This window comes from Triticum urartu, chromosome 1 (genome assembly GCF_003073215.2).
Source record: "Triticum urartu cultivar G1812 chromosome 1, Tu2.1, whole genome shotgun sequence".
NCBI lineage: Eukaryota > Viridiplantae > Streptophyta > Magnoliopsida > Poales > Poaceae > Triticum > Triticum urartu.
In genome coordinates, this window is record NC_053022.1 from 170903492 (window position 1) to 170922451 (window position 18960).

At 47.1% G+C, this 18960-nt stretch overlaps 1 protein-coding gene and 1 pseudogene across 1 annotated transcript; both read left to right on the forward strand.

Annotated features, from left to right (window-relative positions):
- The window catches only part of LOC125532786, a 58969-nt pseudogene extending 57096 nt beyond the window's left edge, over positions 1-1873 (forward strand).
- Positions 1874-15824: 13951 nt separating this feature from the next.
- On the forward strand, positions 15825-16826 carry LOC125521353 (vegetative cell wall protein gp1-like). Its single transcript, XM_048686442.1, has one exon. The coding sequence runs from the start codon at positions 15949-15951 to the stop codon at positions 16597-16599; it is 651 nt and encodes a 216-aa protein (XP_048542399.1). The 5' UTR covers positions 15825-15948; the 3' UTR covers positions 16600-16826.
- The last annotated feature ends 2134 nt before the right edge of the window (positions 16827-18960 follow it).

Below are 18960 nucleotides of genomic sequence, written 5' to 3' on the forward strand. Positions count from 1 at the left end.
TGGCCACGTTGCAACACAAAGTTCCTCGGATCCGTGTTCCGTGGAAAGGCTGTGTATGCCTACCCAGGAAAGGCTGCCCAACATTTCTCGAACGATAGGTGCAATTTGAGTTAGGCAAAATTATTCTCTCTCTATTTTTGAGGTTGGGCAAAATTATTTTTTTGTTGCGAAAGTGATACAGATCTATTATCAAAGTTCAGTGAAAATGATTAAAACGTAAATGATTAAAGTTCAGTGAAAGTACAAAGTTTGGTGTTCCAAGATGTTGCAGCATGCGTATGTGGTCTAGATTCAGAACCACCAAAAAACCTATAGCCTCAAGAGGGTTGCTTGTGGAACTCTCTAGAACGCACGTATGCATTGCATGTCCCCCGTGGCCAAAAGCAGTTCGGTCATCTCCATCACCAACAGAGCAGGGGGTTGCTTTTCCCACAAACAAAGCCACATGGATGATACTCCACAGCTTGGTCCCATCAGCAAGACAGCTCTCCCTCCCTCCCTCCCTCTCTCTCAGGGTATTAGGGTGTGACGAAAGGGACGTCGGCGTCTTGTCGCCGGCGACGGCCCGCATGTTGTTCGGCGGTAACAGTGCCGTTATGTGCCATCGATCGGTTCTTTGGATCAATCATGGCATGGGTGACAGCTCATTTTACTACATCGGTGGCCGACAAGGACGGGTCGGGCTGGTGTGCGCGGCGCATAGATCTTTAATTTCACGCGTTGGTTTCTTGTTCCGTCGTGTTGCACTGGTTCTCTGGCATGCACGATGGATACCAGGTCTAGTCACCGCTCACCACATAGAAACGAGTTGCATGCTGAGTCACGATGTCTCGCTAGCTCAGGAATGTGGAAGTCCACTTCTGAGATCAATTGAGGCGTCTTCTTAGTCGCCGGGCGGCTGGACGTGGGGGAAACAGCAGCGGGGAACCAGCTTGCTCCCCGGTGGTAAAACGACGGCGGCGGGCGACTGGGGGCAGGGGCGGCGTTGCTAGGCGGATGTGGAGACGGCGGTAGCTGAAAGAGTCGCCGGCAAAATGGGCGGCGCCGTCGCGGGAGGAGACAGGAGCGAGGGTTGCTTGTTGGCTGGGGAGAGGAAAGGCCAATGTGCCACCGACGAGCGGGCCCAGGACAGGAGTAGGCGAGCAAGCGCGTGTCCGTCGCGTGTCCGTGCCGACACAAATCAGACTTAAAAATGGACCGGGAATGAGTCGCCCGTGGACGAAAAACAGACGCGCGTCTATTTAGGCCGCCTTTTCTGTTCGCGTCGACCCAAACAGACGGTCGCGGACGAAACGGGTCGTTCCATTAAAGTTGCTCTAACAAAAACATTCTGGGACTAATGGCCGAGCAAAATGCGTGTTTGTTTGCAGTGCGAGAGCATGGTGGCGGTGGAGCGGCGGCTCAAGGAGCTGGGCATCCCGTACATCCAGCGGTGCGTGGAGGAGGGCGGCATCTACGTGGACCAGATCTTCTTCCATGACCCCGACGGCTTCATGATCGAGATCTGCAACTGCGACAAGCTCCCGGTCGTCCCGCTCGCCGGCCAGAACTTCGCCATGGCCGCCTGCAAGAGGGTCGCCTCCGTCAAGCAACAGCAGCTGCCCATGCCAGTCGCACAAGTAGCGCAAGCAACCCCTGCTCCGGCGGCGGCCGCGGCTTCGCAGTGCGTTCCGGCGCCGAACCCGGCCTTGCAGCGCGTCGGCGGCGAGGAGGCGGCGCATATCTCGTGCGCGTGAGGGGTGGGGGGCCGGGGTAGCCAGGCCGCCCAACTGGTGGGTGGCGCGCTCCGTGGAGTTGTGGTTTTTGTACATTGTGATATGACAGTGTGCGTATGAATAAAGCGAGGGGAGCAGAGTGTAGTTTCAGCTTCAAATCTGCGTCTCTCACCCTGTGCGTTCGGTTTATTCGGTTTACATGGTCCGATTTATATGGTTTTTCAGTTTATACGATATTAATATTTCGGTAAATATGGTATGAAATTAAAATATGGTTCGGTTTCGGTATATATCAAATTATTTCGGTATGGTTTCGATATATACCATAAAAACCAAAGTTAACGCGAATTTGGAAATGACGTAATAATAATTAGCAAATTTATGACTCAAAACACATACTATTTTACACAAATAGTATATGACTATATATATAAGTATATATGCATGCATTGATTCATCTGTTGATGGTTATGGACGTACTTAGCATTTTAAAAATAGAAAAATAACTATGTTACAAGAAAAAATTACGTGCTTAGTAGTGCATTTGACTCATGTACAAGAAAAATGACAACTTGTATGGTTGTTCATCTCAAGAAATATAAATTTATTTTTTACTTCGGTTTATTCGGTTAACCGTTCGGTTTTTCGGTATATACCATAAAAACCAAGTTTAAATTGGTATGAAAAGTTCATACCATACCAAAACTAGAAACCATAAAAACCATAAAATTGGTTCGGTTCGATTTATTTTTGGTATGGTTTTTCGGTTCGGTTTTTAAATGCACAGAGTGATGCGCCTCGGAGCGGATGAGCCCTCTGTTTGCTATGTTTTTGCTCGTCATCCTTCGAACTACTAGTAGTACTCCCTTCATCCTAAATTTTTTATATATTTTTCTTCGAGCAAAACCTAAAATTCTTTTCTTTAGAATCACCTTTTTTTTAGCGAAAAACACCCGAGCCTTTTTTTTGCGATGAAAAGTAGGGTATTTGTTCCAGATTCACAGGATTACAATCGGCAGCGACTAGTTCAGCAATACAAGGGGCCGGTTGGTTAAGCCAACACGCAGTGCTATTCGCGCTACACCCAAAATTCGCTAAACAATCTGCAACCCTGTTTTGTTCACGAGAGATTTTTACAGGAGTAACTACCCTATCTCTCAAAAGAACTTTTATCTCCACAATCAAATGGCCATATTTATTCATCAAATGGGAACATTCACATAGCCCGGGGGCTCCAAAAGGCATACATGACAGCCTTGCAGAAAATGTAAAGAGTTCTTAGCAATGTTATGAGCATCGACATTGTCTACTCTCCTCCGAAATTTAAACTTAAAATCTCCTAGTACAACACTCAAACTCGCAACCTCCCTAGTGATCATGGAATTCCCGCCTCTGCTCCCTTTCTCCATAGCACGTACAACATCCATGCAATCTCATGCTACATGTGCACACTGTGTGAAACAATATGGAAAGCGTTAAACCCTTTGTCTCGGGCCGCATTGTATATATTGGGCAAAAGCCTTGGCGTACAAGTTGCAGGAAAGATCGATCAAAGATCCTTACAAAGAGAAAAACGAGAGGGATGCGAGAGAAGAACAAATAGAGAAAGGTTACAAGTTTAAACAGGCTCCTAACCCTATAAGGTTTATTCTAACACTCCCCCTTAATCTAAACCTCAAAAAACTTTGCCAAGGTTGAGATTGTACTTAAACTCATCCAACCTTCTCATGGCAAGAAGTTTCGTAAATTCATCCGCAAGTTGATCTCCTGTAGGAATAAACTGAATCTCAAGCGACTTCCAAGCTACTCTTTCTCTGACAAAATGAAAATCAACCTCAATGTCTTTTGTCCGTGAATGGAAAACAGGATTGACTGAGAGATAGGTTGCACCAATATTGTCACACCATAGTCTTGCAGCCTGTGGAGCCTTAATTCCAAGCTCATAGAGCAACGTCTGTATCCATATTACTTCAGCTGTAGCATTTGCCAAGGCTTTGTACTGATAACCCACAAGTATAGGGGATCGCAATAGTTTTCGAGGGTAGAATATTCAACCCAAATTTATAGATTCGACACAAGGGGAGCCAAAGAATATTTGCATGTATTAGTAGCTGAGTTGTCAATTCAACCACACCTGGAGATTAATTATCTGCAGCAACGTGATCAGTAGCAAAGTAATATGATAGTTTTGATAGTAGTGACAACAACAATGTTAACGGTAATAGTGATAGCAATAGTTTTGTAGCAAGTGCAGCAATAACCATAGCAATAGTAACTTAGCAAGAACACTATAAGATAAATTCGTAGGCATTGGATCGGTAATTTGTTGGATGATATTCATCATGTGACAGTCATAACCTAGGGCGATATGGCACTAGCTCCAGTTCATAAATATAATATAGGCATGTATTTCGTAAATAGTCATACGTGCTTATGGAAAGAACTTGCATGACATCTTTTCTCCTACCCTCCCGTGGCAGCGGGGTCCAAATGGAAACTAAGGGATATTAAGGCCCCCTTTTAATAGAGAACCAAAACAAAGCATTAACACATGGTGAATACATGAACTCCTCAAACTACGGTCATCACCAGGAGTGGTCCCGACTATTGTTACTCCGGGGTTGCCGGATCATAACACGTAGTAGGTGACTATAACTTGCAAGATCGGATTTAGAACATGGATATAATGGTGATAACATAAATGGTTGAGATCTGAAATCATGGCACCCGGGCCCAAAGTGACAAGCATTAAGCATGGCAAAGTCATAGCAACATCAATCTCAGAACATGGTGGATACTAGGGATCAAGCCCTAACAAAACTAACTAGATTACATGATGAATCTCATCCAACTCCTCACCGACCAGCGAGCCTATGAAGGAATTACTCACTCCCTGTGGGGAGCTTCATGGAATTGGCGATGGACAAGGGTTGGTGATAACGAAGAACGAAGATCCCCCTCTCTGGAGCCCCAAACGGACTCCAGATCTGGCCTCCCGATGAAGAACAGGAGGTGACGGCGGCTTCGTCTCGTGGATCGTGATAATTCTTTCTCCCCGATTCTGGAAAAATAGGATTTTATAGCGTAGATTTTGTGACGCCTGGATAATTAAGCTACAGTGATCCCATGCTAATGGTGCAACGTCACCACGGTTACTGCTGCTAATCTATCGTTAGATCAAAACCGGTCCAAAATTCAAATTCAAAGTTTGGTAAATAATAAAAGTTTTCAGACATTAAAATAAAAATGTTCGGTTTGTACTAAATATTGCATAGATAAATATGGTGTAGTAAACACATTTTTATAAAAGGCCTAAATAATTTAAAATGATTTAAAACAGAAAAGTAGATAAGAAAAAGAAAAAGGAAACAAAAGAAAGAAATGTAGAAAGCAGAAAAGTGGGGAAACCCTCTGGGCCAACTGGGCCTTGGCCCAGCTACGCTACCAGGCCGAACTCACCCCTGCTCCCCTGTTCCTTGTCGCCGTGGCTGTGGCCGATGCCCTCCACGGCACCGGTCGACGCCGTGGCGGCCATCCGCCGGCGCTCGCGGCCTACTTATCCACGGCCACCCCCAAACCCTAACCTTTTCCCCTGATCCCCCTTCTCTCCTCGAGCCCGACGCCCGCCCGCGCCCCGGGCGCCCGACACCGACGCCGTTCGTCCTCGCCGGAGTCGCCTCACCGCCACCGTCGCCCGTCTCCGCCGCCGTCCCCATCTTCCCCCTCAACAGACTCCTTCGCGCCTCGCTTGCCCCCGTTCGAATACAACGCTGAGCTCGAGCCGGGAAGGACTTCACTGAGCAGATCGAGCGCGTCTTCATCCTTCGGTCGCCGACGTTCTTCCTCAAATCCGGCCACCCTGCGCTACTAACCTTTCGCCGGGCCGTCGTGTGCCTTCCAAGTGAGCTGCCGGTCTTCCCCCCTATTTTCCTTACGCATGCATCGCCGTAGCCACGCCTGTTCGCCTCAGTCGCCCTGAACCGGAGCTCTGCTCCCGCTCATGCTCACCCGCACCACGTCGCGCCCTCTGCCTCCAGTGCACGCACGCTAGCCTGTTGTCGCTCCCGCCCGCGTGCATTGCCCCTGCTGCCCTGCTGCTCGTCGCGGTCGTCGCCCTCACCCTCCCGCAGCCGCATCAGAGCTCTGCTCCCCCCGCGCCCACTCATCGCCCATGCCCCCTGCATCGCCACGCCCGCAGCCCCGCAGGGCGCCGCCGCCGCTCGCCGCCGCCTGCAGCCTCGCCTTGCCTCGCGGCCCCGCCACCACCGTCGTCTCGCGCTCGACCGCCGCCAACCCCGCAGCCCGCGCCCCGTTCCGCCGCGACCACTGTCGCCCCTGCCGCCCGTTAACTCGCCCCGGCCCGTGCCCTTGTGCCACTGGTATATGGGACCCACCGGTCCCCTTTTCTAAAAAAATAATGTAAAAATAATAATTATAAAAATATAATTAATTAGTTAATTAATTAACTTAATTAAAATGGTTTATTAAGCTAATTACTTAGTTAGCATAACTAATCCCTAATTAGTTACATGTGAGTATGACAAGGGGCCCCACACCCTGTTGACCAGTCAAATGTTGATTGGTCAACTGGGATCCCTTGGCCCACCTGTCAGCCACTGGATGCACTTTTGTGTACCCTGTGCTGGGTGCCCATAGCGTTTTAATCATTATTTTCAAATAAATATTAATTACAGAATATTGTTTAAAATCTTTGAAAAATCGTAGAAATTAATCCGTAACTTGGATGAAAAAAATTTCAACATGAAAGTTGCTCAGAACGACGAGACGAATCCAGATACGCAGCCCGTTCGTCCGCCACGCATCCCTAGCATAGCGAACACGCAACTTTCCCCCTCCGGTTCATCTGTCCGAAAACGTGAAACACCGGGAATACTTTCCCGGATGTTTCCCCCCTTCCCCGGTATCATCTCTTACCGCGTTAGGGCACCCCTAGCACCGATACTTGTCATGTCATGCATCGCCATGCATTTGTTTGCATTATATTTATTGTTTCTTCCCCCTCTTCTCTCGCTAGACACCGAGACCGACGCCGCTGCTACCCACTATGACTACGGAGTTGACGACCCCTCTCTCTTGCTAGAGCAACCAGGCAAGCCCCCCCCTGATCACTAGATATCGCCTACTCTCCTCTATACTGCTTGCATTAGAGTAGTGTAGCATGTTACTGCTTTCCGTTAAACCTATCCTGATGCATAGCCTGTCCTTGCTACTACTGCTGTTACCTTTACCTGCAATCCTAATGCTCAGTATAGGATGCTAGTTTATCATCAGTGGCCATACATTCTTGTCTGTCTGCCATGCTATACTACCGGGCCGTGATCACTCGGGAGTTGATCACGGGTATATACATATACATAATATATGATGCTTGTGGTGACTAAAGACAGGTCGGCTTGTAGGAGTACCCGCGAGTGATTCACGGATTGGGTCCGAAAGGACGTTTGTCCCGACGGCCCTCTGAGTGGATCTTTGTGGCGAAGCGACAGGGCAGGTTGAGACCACCTAGGAGAGAGGTGGGCCTGGCCCTGGTCGGCGTTCGCGGTTATTTCAAAATAACAGGTTTAACGAGATCTTGGTATTTGATCTGAGTCTGGCTACTAGCCTATACGCACTAACCATCTACACGAGGACAGTTATGGGCACTCGACATCGTGGTATCAGCCGAAGCCTTCGTGACGTCAGCGACGGAGCAGCGCGCGCCGGGTTGGACTGGAACGCCTACTCTTGTATAAGGGAGGCTAGGTCTGCTCACCGACCGCGTACGCAACGTGCAGGTGTGCAATGGGCGATGGGCCCAGACCCCTGCGCCATAGGATTTAGACCGGCGTGCTGACCTCTCTGTTGTGCCTAGGTAGGGCTGCGACGTGTTGATCTTCCAAGGCCGGGCATGACCCAGGAAAGTGTGTCCGGCCAAATGGGATGGAGCGTGTTGGGTTATGTGGTGCACCCCTGCAGGGAAGTTAATCTATTCGAATAGTCGTGATCTTCGGTAACAGGATGACTTGGAGTTGTACCTTGACCTTATGACAACTAGAACCGGATACTTAATAAAATGCACCCTTCCAAGTGCCAGATACAACTGGTCATCACTCTCTCACAGGGCGACGAGGGGAGGATCATCGGTTAGGTTTATGCTATACGATGCTATTTGGTGAACTTACCATCTACTCTCTTCTACATTCTGCAAGATGGAGGTGGCCAGAAGCGTAGTCTTCGATAGGACTAGCTATCCCCCTCTTATTCTGGCATTCTGCAGTTCAGTCCACATATGATAGCCTTTTCCATTCGATACCAATGCATACATATGTAGTGTAGCTCCTTGCTTGCGAGTACTTTGGATGAGTACTCACGGTTGCTTTTCTCCCCCTTTTCCCCTTCCTATATCCGATTGCTGCAACCAGACGTTGGGTCCAGGAGCCAGACGCCACCGTTGATGACGACTACTACTACTCGGGAGGTGCCTACTACTACATGCAGCCCGCTGACGACGACCAGGAGTAGTTTAGGTGGATCCCAGGCAGGAGGCCTGCGCCTCTTTCGATCTGTATCCCAGTTTGTGCTAGCCTTCTTAAGGCAGACTTGTTTAACTTATGTCTGTACTCAGATATTGTTGCTTCCGCTGACTTGTATATGATCGGGCTCTTGTATTCGAGCCCTCGAGGCCCCTGGCTTGTAATATGATGCTTGTATGACTTATTTTATTTGTAGAGTTGTGTTGTGATATCTTCCCATGAGTGCCTGATCTTGATCATACACGTTTGCGTGTATGATTAGTGTACGATTAAATCGGGGGCGTCACAAGTTGATATCAGAGCCGACTGCCTGTAGGAATCCCCCTTCCACACTCCTTGGCCAAAGTCGAGTCTAGACATTACAAAAACTTTTACTAACATGGCTGTGTGTCTTACGTGCCCACGTCGCCATTTGGGTGGTATTAGGATCTTTTACTCCTCGACCTTTACTCCGGGACTCTGAACTCTTTTCTACTCGGGTTAAACGAATTTTACTAACTCTAACATTAGGATCTCGTGATCACTTCCATCTGGAGAGCCCCTTATTACTGATGGTCGCCTGCTGCATCAGAAGATCCCGAAGATAATCTCCATGTTTTCTCGAGACTTTTCCCCGTTGCTTTTTAAATTCCCTACCACCGAAATATCCCTATGGATAAATACTTACACCTGTCGTTCTTACTTTTATTCACAATTGATCCTGTTATTACAAGATACCTCGGGAATACTTGTGCCTACTACCTTGCAGTTCTATGCCCCCTGAATACCCCTACAAATAGTTTCTCGCACTTATCGAGTATCTGCTCATCCCCAATTGATTCCAGTAATTCACAAAGGTCTTCAAAATACTATTCGATCTTTCGAAAATCATCAACAGCTTATTGCTCTTGAAATTCTTGCTTGCTTGCATTTTGGTTAATCCCATAAGTGGTGTAATCTTATTGGCATCCTTTGCCACTATCCTTTTGAGTTCATTGATTCAATAAGATGTGAATGCTCGCATTCCTCAGTCGAATCCTAGAATTCATCCTTCCGACTCAGTGTCAATTTGAACATGAGCTGGTTATCGACCAATCAAATTGCCGTCGATTGTACCCCCAAGTCTATTCAACTTATCCATTCTTAATCAGACCGTTGGCTTCTGATCCCTTGATTTGTAAATGATAATTCATGTGCATCTGAGTTTTGAATTATTCAGTTGTTTCTATAATCCAATGTCCTTGCATTGTTTTCTTCCTCTGTTGTGTCCCGATGCTCACATCAGCTCTGTTATGGAACGTCAGCTCCTTTGTTGAATTATCATCTGCAGTGTCCTTTGTATACAAAAACCTCAAGAAGTTCTTTCCCTGATATATAATGTCGTTGGTAAGTCCTATTCTCCGATTTGGCCAACCATGCTCTACTTTCGAGCTTGAGTTATTTACCCCTGAAGTTTGTGATATATGTTTCCACGAAGCCCCGATGGGTTGAACCTAGGCCTTCCTTAATCTGTGTGATCCTGAAAAATTTCACATGTCATACTTATCTGGTATTGCACCAGGTAAAACTATCAACAACTAATGTCCTTTTTGAAAAGCGAGAGGTGAATGGAAGGTTATGCATTGAGGAAGTGGGAGTCGACCTTGAACCTTTGTGTTCATGCCCATGGACACGATGTAGATTCTATCATGGAAGCCTCTTGTAATAATAACTATTTCCTTGATTTAATATCATTTGATATCTGTGAATTGGTCCTTTGCAATCATGGTTCCGGCCATATTTTCTCATTAATACCTTTTATCGGACAAGTTGAAGTACTTGTCTTGTGCAGATCATTGCACCTGTCCAACCTTTACTTTGATCTACCGTCGAGTATTACACTATGATATCTTGATAATGTCATGGAACTGCATAACTTGTTATGGGTTCTTCATCAACTGTTATTTCTCACCGATTCCAATTTTTCCCGGGTTCTGAGTTGTTAGACACTCAGGGAAACCGATAGTGAATCGATTCCGCACTCCGATTCAATAACTCTTAAATAATTTTCATTGCTTACGAGTTTAATAATCCTTCAAGTCATTCATTGCCTGTTTGGCTATATCGTTATTGTGCTACCTGGTCCTTCTTCCCGGAGCACAATTTTTGACGATGAGCTAAGCTTATGTCGATTTTCCTCATCATATCATTTTGCCTTGAACAACAAGCTTGATTTTGAGTTGTGTCGTACCCATGGTTCCAATAACCTTTTGCTTCATCATTCCTTTGACTTGATATCGTCGCTGGTTGATTACATCTTCATGAAATCTCTCGACAAATGTGTCGTTATCATGATCATCAACCTTATGAGCTCTTCCAGGATATCAATCGAATTCATGATGAGAAATACCATCCTTTCCCTCGATGATTATCATCGGCCACTTTATTGGCTTCCGTCCAACACAAACTTGATTGTGTTTTGTGTTATACCTTGAGTTCCTTGCTATCCAGCATTTGTTCTTCTTTACCTTGGATTATTATCACCTTTTATGACAAGATGTCGTGGGAAATTTCACCACCTCTTGAGAACTCTTAATACAAGTGATACTTCTCACCATAATCATTCCTTCTTGGTCCCCATGTTGATTATAACCGGAATACCAACAAGTGAACGATGCTATTTGGATTCATTCTTTGACCCTTCTAGCAATCCTATTGCTTTGAAGTTAATGGTCGGCCATTCATTCTTTGACTATTGATTATTGAATCACCATTCTGACATTGGTCGTGCAACCCAACCCATATTCTGGGCGCACCTTCAACCAATGTTTAATTGTGTATGTTTTCCTCGAGCATACTTCATTATATCATTTGATCTGAAAATATTATCTCCTTGTTCACATAATTGTGGTAATCCATCTTTTTGGAAATCTCGATGATATGCCGCTGAGTCCATCAGCCACCTCCTCATCCTCTCCTTGTTTAATGCTGAACTCTGGTTTCGGGACCTGCTTCCATAGTTCATTTCTCGAGAATTTTACAATGTCATATCGTCAATTTGTATTACACCTTTTTCTCTCAGGAATTCCGTGTCTGAGTTATCTTGACACCAACCAGATCTAAAACTCGGTCAGATATGATGGTTGGAACATTTTCCAAGAACCGGATACTTAATAAAATGCACCCTTCCAAGTGCCAGATACAACCGGTGGTCGCTCTCTCACAGGGCGACGAGGGGAGGATCATCGGTTAGGTTTATGCTATACGATGCTACTTGGTGAACTTACCATCTACTCTCTTCTACATTCTGCAAGATGGAGGTGGCCAGAAGTGTAGTCTTCGATAGGACTAGCTATCCCCCTCTTATTCCGGCATTCTGCAGTTCAGTCCACATATGATAGCCTTTTCCATTCGACACCAATGCATGCATATGTAGTGTAGCTCCTTGCTTGCGAGTACTTTGGATGAGTACTCACGGTTGCTTTTCTCCCCCTTTTCCCCTTCCTATATCCGATTGCTGCAACCAGACGTTGGAGTCCAGGAGCCAGACGCCACCGTTGATGACGACTACTACTACTCGGGAGGTGCCTACTACTACGTGCAGCCCGCTGACGACGACCAGGAGTAGTTTAGGTGGATCCAGGAGGCCTGCGCCTCTTTCGATCTGTATCCCAGTTTGTGCTAGCCTTCTTAAGGCAGACTTGTTTAACTTATGTCTGTACTCAGATATTGTTGCTTCCGCTGACTTGTCTATGATCGAGCTCTTGTATTCGAGCCCTCGAGGCCCCTGGCTTGTAATATGATGCTTGTATGACTTATTTTATTTGTAGAGTTGTGTTGTGATATCTTCCCGTGAGTCCCTGATCTTGAACGTACACGTTTGCATGTATGATTAGTGTACGATTAAATCGGGGGTGTCACAGGTTTTTGGGTCTGTGGGGCCACCAGGTGGGGACAACCCACCTAGGCACACTAGGAGGGGGCGCCCTAGTGGGTTGTGCCCACCCAGGTGCCCCCCCTTCGGTGGATCTTGGCTCTAGAAATTCTCTTTATTGATATAAAAATCCTCGCAAAGTTTCGTTCCATTCTGTGAACTTTTATTTCTGCACAAAAACAACACCATGGTAGTTCTGCTGAAAACAGCGTGAGTCCGAGGTTAGTTTCACTCAAATCATGCAAATTAGAGTCCAAAACAAGCAGAAAAGTGTTAGGAAAAGTAGATACGGTGGGGACGTATCAACTCCCTCAAGCTTAAACCTTTGCTTGTCCTCAAGCAATTCAGTTGATAAACTGAAAGTGAAAAAGAAAAACTTTTACGAACTCTTTTTCTCTTGTTTGCATAAATAAGCTTAAACAGCACCCAGGTTTTCAACCAACATTATAAGTAACCATGCCGACAATAACTATTAAATATTATATTAACTCATATCAATAACATAATCAGCTAGCGAGCAATAACAAGGTATCTCAAACAGCAACATGTTGTCAAAACAACCATGATATAATATGACAATAGTGGTATCTCGCTAGCCCTTTCTGAGACTGCAAAACATAAATGCAGAGCACCTCCAAAGTTCAAGCAATGACTAAACATTGTAATTCATGGTAGAAAAGATCCAGTCATGATGCACCCAACATTAGCTACACACAATGCATCAACATGACATCACTGCTCTCAAGTTGTGGTGCTTATTTTAGAAGGTAATGACACAACATAAAAGTAAATAGATAGTCCCTTCGCAGAGGGAAGCAGTGATTTGCAGAGGTGCCAGAGCTCAAGTTTTAAAACAGAGGTAAATGATATTTTGAGACATGCACCCTTCTTGTTTACTTCACGACCATCGGTTATCAATATCTTCCATGCTAAGCACGCTAGTGGCGGTTCCCAAGCGATAAAAGTAAAGGTTTTGACTCCATTGGGAGTTTTGTTTGATTATTTGTAAGCTTTTTCTGTTGCAGTTTGGGACTGGGCATCCCTATTACCGCCCTTTTCTCGTGGGATGGTGTGACGCCCTCGATTTGACCGTATACTAATCATACACGCAAATGTGTACGATCAGGATCAAGGACTCACGGGAAGATATCACAACACAACTCTAGACACAAATTAAAATAATACAAGCTTTATATTACAAGCCAGGGGCCTCGAGGGCTCGAATACATAAGCTCGAAAAACACAAGTCAGCGTAAGCAAAAAATATATCTGAGTACAGACATAAGGTTAAACAAGTTTGCCTTAAGAAGGCTAGCACAAAAGTAGCAACGATCGAAAAGGCAAGGCCTCCTGCCTGGGACCTCCTAACTACTCCTCGAAGCCGAACTCCATATAGAATCATCCTCGGGATCCTCTGGCTCCTGGGCTCCATCATCTGGTTGCGACATCCGAGAAGAAAGGAAAAAGGGGAAAAGGGGGAGCAAAGCAATCGTGAGTACTCATCCAAGTACTCGCAAGCAAGGAGCTACACTACATATGTATGCATTGGTATCAAATGTTGACTCCTTGTTCACATAAGTGTGGAAATCCATCTTTTGAAAATCTCAATGAATTGTCGTTGAGTTCATCAGCCACCTCTTCATCCTCCCCTTGGTTTTAATAACGAACTCTTGTTTTGGAACTCGCTTCCATAGTACATTTCCCGAGAATCTTACATTGTCGTCTCGTCAATTGTGTTGCACCTTTTCTTCTTAGGCATCCTGAGTCTAAGGCATCCTGGCACCAATCAGATCTGAATCTCGGTCAGATATGATGGTTGGAACATATTTCCAAGAGTTATTACATTGATCCTTATATATCAGTAAGGTGGGGTCATGCCTATCACACGTGGCCGGAGGACTTGTTGTTATAGATTCCTTTTCAGCTAGGTTATCCCTTCTTCCATGAGGGAATTGTAAGACCTATTGTTCAAGTTATTCCTGATGGATCCTTTGTGTCTCCAGAGTCTAACCTTCACCTGTTGACCATGTCAATGCTATCTCGAAGCATGTCTATGGTATTCCGATTTTAACAAGAACATTGAAGCTAATACTAAATGTTTCCTGCTCAATTATCCAAACACCGTTGTATGGGTAATATCATGAGCTTCCTCCCCCTTACTTAAGTGCTTTTCTACCTTCTATCCGGTCTTGGATATCATACTCTGCTTGTTCTTGGGAAGGATATACCCTTGAAATATGTGTTTAAACACATTTTCCTTTCCATTGTTCTATTTAATCTGATAATCATATTTTCCTTTCCATGGTTCTGTTTAACCTTCTTGGGGTTTATATGATCTAAGCAGTAATACATCACTGCTTTTATAAGCACCTCAGTGTACAACTCTGTCAGTAAGAGCCTGTACTATTGTTGTTGAAATTATGGTAACCACCGATGCACGAGAACTTTGCCTATTGGTCCGCCTCGTTCAACAAGCAGGAAGATAGTTCTCTTCGCCCCTCGCCCTTGGTACTGACGTTGTTGCCGACACAATTGACAGGCTACCCTTTTGACATGCCTTGCTATCATGACCATGCAAGATGTCACCGCTCCTCCTACTTTTAAACCCACATGGTGGGCCCATAACCCACAGGTCCTAGGATCGAAACCTGACTCTCCTATACACCCTGTTACCAAGGTTATTCCTCGCGCGTGGCCTCGTATGTAATTCACGGACCACCTGTCTAGTGATCTATTCTGGTATGAGACGCAATACCTATTCTCGTTGCCCTGAAACCCTCTCACCTTCTAGTTAGGCATCGAACGATTGCCTATCCGTTTGAAGCTTCTCATGGTACCTTCTTACCTGGCTCTCGATATCTTCTTAAGTTTCAAATCGAGAGATACTTATGCTTCTTCACTGAGTTAACCGTCTGATGCTCGATCTTGTTAGAATCCATCCATATCAAGTTTTCCCTTCTTACCCTTTCGTAAGTACGGTGAAGATCTTGAAGGAGGGACGACAACTTCATCATGATGACCTGAAGCAGAGAAATGAAGACATCAGCGCTATGGATCGACCACTTCGAGAAGAGAAACCAAGACCGAGAAGATTCGTTAGGATTTCGTAACCAAACGTTTCCCCCGTATTCCACCTCTTAAATCTCGGGACGAAATTTCTTGTAGTGGAGGAGAATTTTGACGCCCGGATAGTTACGCTATAGTAATCCCACGTTAACGATGCTGAGTCACCATGATTACTGTTGATAATCTCGCGTTAGTTCGAAACTGATTCAAGTTTAAATTTGAATTAAAGTCAAACGATAAAAGTTCGCAAACCTACCAAACTAAAATGTTCTAAGTGTGGCACATATTCCATAATTAAATATGGTGGTGAACCAACATTTTTGTATAATGTTTTAATGCCCTATTATAATTTAAATAGTGAATAAAAACAATTATTCAATGCTTAAGTTACTAAGCAATTACTAAACTATTAAATTAAAGTGCAAAATTAAGTGTGGCAGAAGCCTAATTATAAGTAATAATTTAGGGGTGGCATTATATTGTAAAAATCTAAAATTAAAATGAGACTAAAAGAAAATAGTAATGGTTCAAACAAAAAAACAAAGTGAAGCAAAAGGGACCCCCCGCTAGGCCTCGGCCCAGCTGGCCTCTGGGCCAACCAGGCCGGCCCAGCCGCGCCTACATACTCCCCACCCCTGACCGAAACCCTAAACCGTTCCCCTCCCACTTCCCCCATTCTCCGCCACTCCCTCGATCCCCCCGGATCTGGATCGGGGGCGCCCAACGCTCGCCGCCCCCGACCATGCCGTTCGACACCCCGCCGCCATCGCCTCCTCCCCAACCGCGCCCCGCTGCCGAGCTCCGTCGCCGGAGCTGCGCGCATCATCCCCGTCAACCTCCCCGTGCCCCGCTGCCCCGTGCCCTACCTTCCCCTCGGGAGCGCCCCTCATCTCTTCCTCGCGCCCGCACGTGCGCTCACCACCACCCACTCTGCCCTAGACCGCACCCGCGCGTGCACTGCGGCCGTCCGCCGCTGCTCTCGTCGCGCCACCGCGCCCCCATGCGGCTACTGCTACTAGCGCAGCTGCAAGCCCCCCGCCTCTACTCCCATGCCCTGTCGTGGCCATCGCCCGCGCGCCGTCTGGCCGTGCGCCCGCGTCGGCCAAGCCCTGCCTTGCCTCCCCCGTCGTGCCCACTGCTACCGCGCCCTGCGCCGGCCTCCGCCCGACCATGTCCGCGTCGCCCGCTCTCCCGCCTGACCTCGCCACGGCCTCGCTCGTCACGCCCCCGCCTGCCTTTGCCTCGCCGGCCCGACCGCGCCTCCCCGCTCATGCACGCGGCTGCACGCGCCCGGTGCCGCATCCGGGTTCTGCTCGTGCCGCCACCCACGGTGGCCTCGCCCGTCGGCCGCCCTCTTCTCCTCCCGTGGCCGCGCCCGCCCGAGCACCGCTAGCCGCCCGCGCCCCCTTTTGATGCTTGCAGGTGCACTTGCGCCGCTGCGCCGCCCCCTTTGCTCGTCGCTTCTGGGGTAGTCTCTGCCGGCCCGCGCGCCACTGGTGGCGCCCTGCTGCTCCCCGCCGGCCGGCCATTGCCCTGCAGCGCCGCCTGGGTGGTCTGCCCCGATTTTGCCCATTCGGGTGTGGCACCCGCCAGCGCCCGCTGCCCTTTTGCCCGCTAGCCCCCCTTGGGGCCTATGACATGTGGGGCCCAGCCTTAGAACGAAAACGTTACTAAAAAAAGAAGTTAAAAAAGATTTAAAAAAGATAAATAAATAAATAAATAAAATTAATTAATTAATTGATTGATTAAGGAATTAATTAAGTTAATCAATCCTACTTAATTAATCTAATTAACCTGTTAGTCTAACTAAGCAATAATTAGTTTAACCTAACCCTAATTAACTTAACAGTGTATGACAGGTGGGTCCCACTGGGCCCACACGTCAGTTTGGCCCAGTCAACCACTGTTGACTGCTGACGTCATGCTGACGTCAGCAAACACTGTTCTGGATTATGTTGCATTAAAATAATTAAATAAATCCTGAGAATGATTTAAATCTTTTAAAATTAATAGAAAATAAATCGTAGCTCAGATGAAAATACTTTCTACATGAAAGTTGCTCAAAACGATGAGACGAACCCGGATACGCAGCCCGTTCATTCGCCACACATCCCTAACCTATCGAACTCACAACTTTCCCCCTCCGGCTCCTCTGCCCGAAAACGCGAAACACCGGGAATACTTTCCCGGATGTTTCCCCCCTTCACCGGTATCACCTCATACCGCGTTAGGGCACGCCTAGCAACACTCTTTGCTTTGTCATGCATCGTTATCCATCTGTTTGCATTGTATTCATTGTTTCTTCCCCCTCTTCTTCCGCTAGACACCGAGACCGACGCCGCTGCTATCCAGTACGACTACGGAGTTGTCGACCCCCCTCTCTTGCCAGAACAATCAGGCAAGCCCCCCCTTTGATCACCAGATATTGCCTATTCTTCTCTCTATTACTTGCATTAGAGTAGTGTAGCATGTTACTGCTTTCCGTTATCCTATCCTGATGCATAGCCTGTCCTTGCTACTACTGTTGTTACCTTTATCTGCAATCCTAAATGCTTAGTATAGGATGCTAGTGTTCCATCAGTGGCCCTACACTCTTGTCCGTCTGCCATGCTGTACTACTGGGCCGTGATCACTTCGGGAGGTGGTCACGGGCATATGATATATACTTATACTGTTACATTACTTATGATATTGTTCGGAGATGGGGGTTGAAGGGGCAGGTGGCTCCATCCCGGTAGAGGTGGGCCTGGGTTCCCGACGGCCCCCCGACTGTTACTTTGTGACGGAGTGACAGGGTAGGTTGAGACCACCTAGGAGAGAGGTGGGCCTGGCCCTGGTCGGCGTTCGCGGATACTTAACACGTTTAACGAGATCTTGGTATTTGATATGAGTCTGGCCACTGGCCTATACGCACTAACCATCTACGCGGGGACAGTTATGGGCACTCGACGTCGTTGTATCAGCCGAAGTCTTCGTGACGTCAGCGATTGAGTGGCGCGCACCGGATTGGAACGTAAGTCTGCTCTTGTATTAAGGAGGCTAGTTCTGCTTCCGGCCGCCCTCGCAACGTGCAGGTGTGCAATGGGCGATGGGCCCAGACCCCTACGCCATAGGATTTAGACTGGCGTGCTGACCTCTCTGTTGTGCCTAGGTAGGGCTGCGACGTGTTGATCTTCCGGGGCTGGGCATGACCCAGGAAAGTGTGTCCTCCCAAATGGGATCGAGCGTGTGGGGTTATGTGGTGCACCCCTGCAGGGAAGTTAATCTTTTCGAATAGCCGTGATCTTCGGTAACAGGACGACTTGGAGTTGTACCTTGACCTTATGACAACTAGAACTGGATACTTAATAAAACACACCCTTCAAAGTGCCAGATACAACCCGGTGATCGCTCTCTAACAGGGCGACGAGGAGGGGATCGCCGGGTAGGTTTATGCTATGCGATGCTACTTGGAGGACTTCAGTCTACTCTCTTCTACATGCTGCAAGATGGAGGCTGTCAGAAGCGTAGTCTTCGATAGGATTAGCTATCCCCCTCTTATTCTGGCATTCTGCAGTTTAGTCCACTGATATGGCCCTGTACACATATACCCATGCATATGTAGTGTAGCTCCTTACTTGCGAGTACTTTGGATGAGTACTCACGGTTGCTTTCTCCTTCTTTTCCCCCTATCCCTTCTACCTGGTTGTCGCAACCAGATGTTGGAGCCTAGGATCCAGACGCCACCGTCGACGACGACTCCTACTACCCCGGA

Coding starts and splice junctions, on each gene's coding strand:
- LOC125521353 (XM_048686442.1), top strand. CDS start 15,949: ATGCCGTTCGACACCCCGCCGCCATCGCCTCCTCCCCAACCGCGCCCC.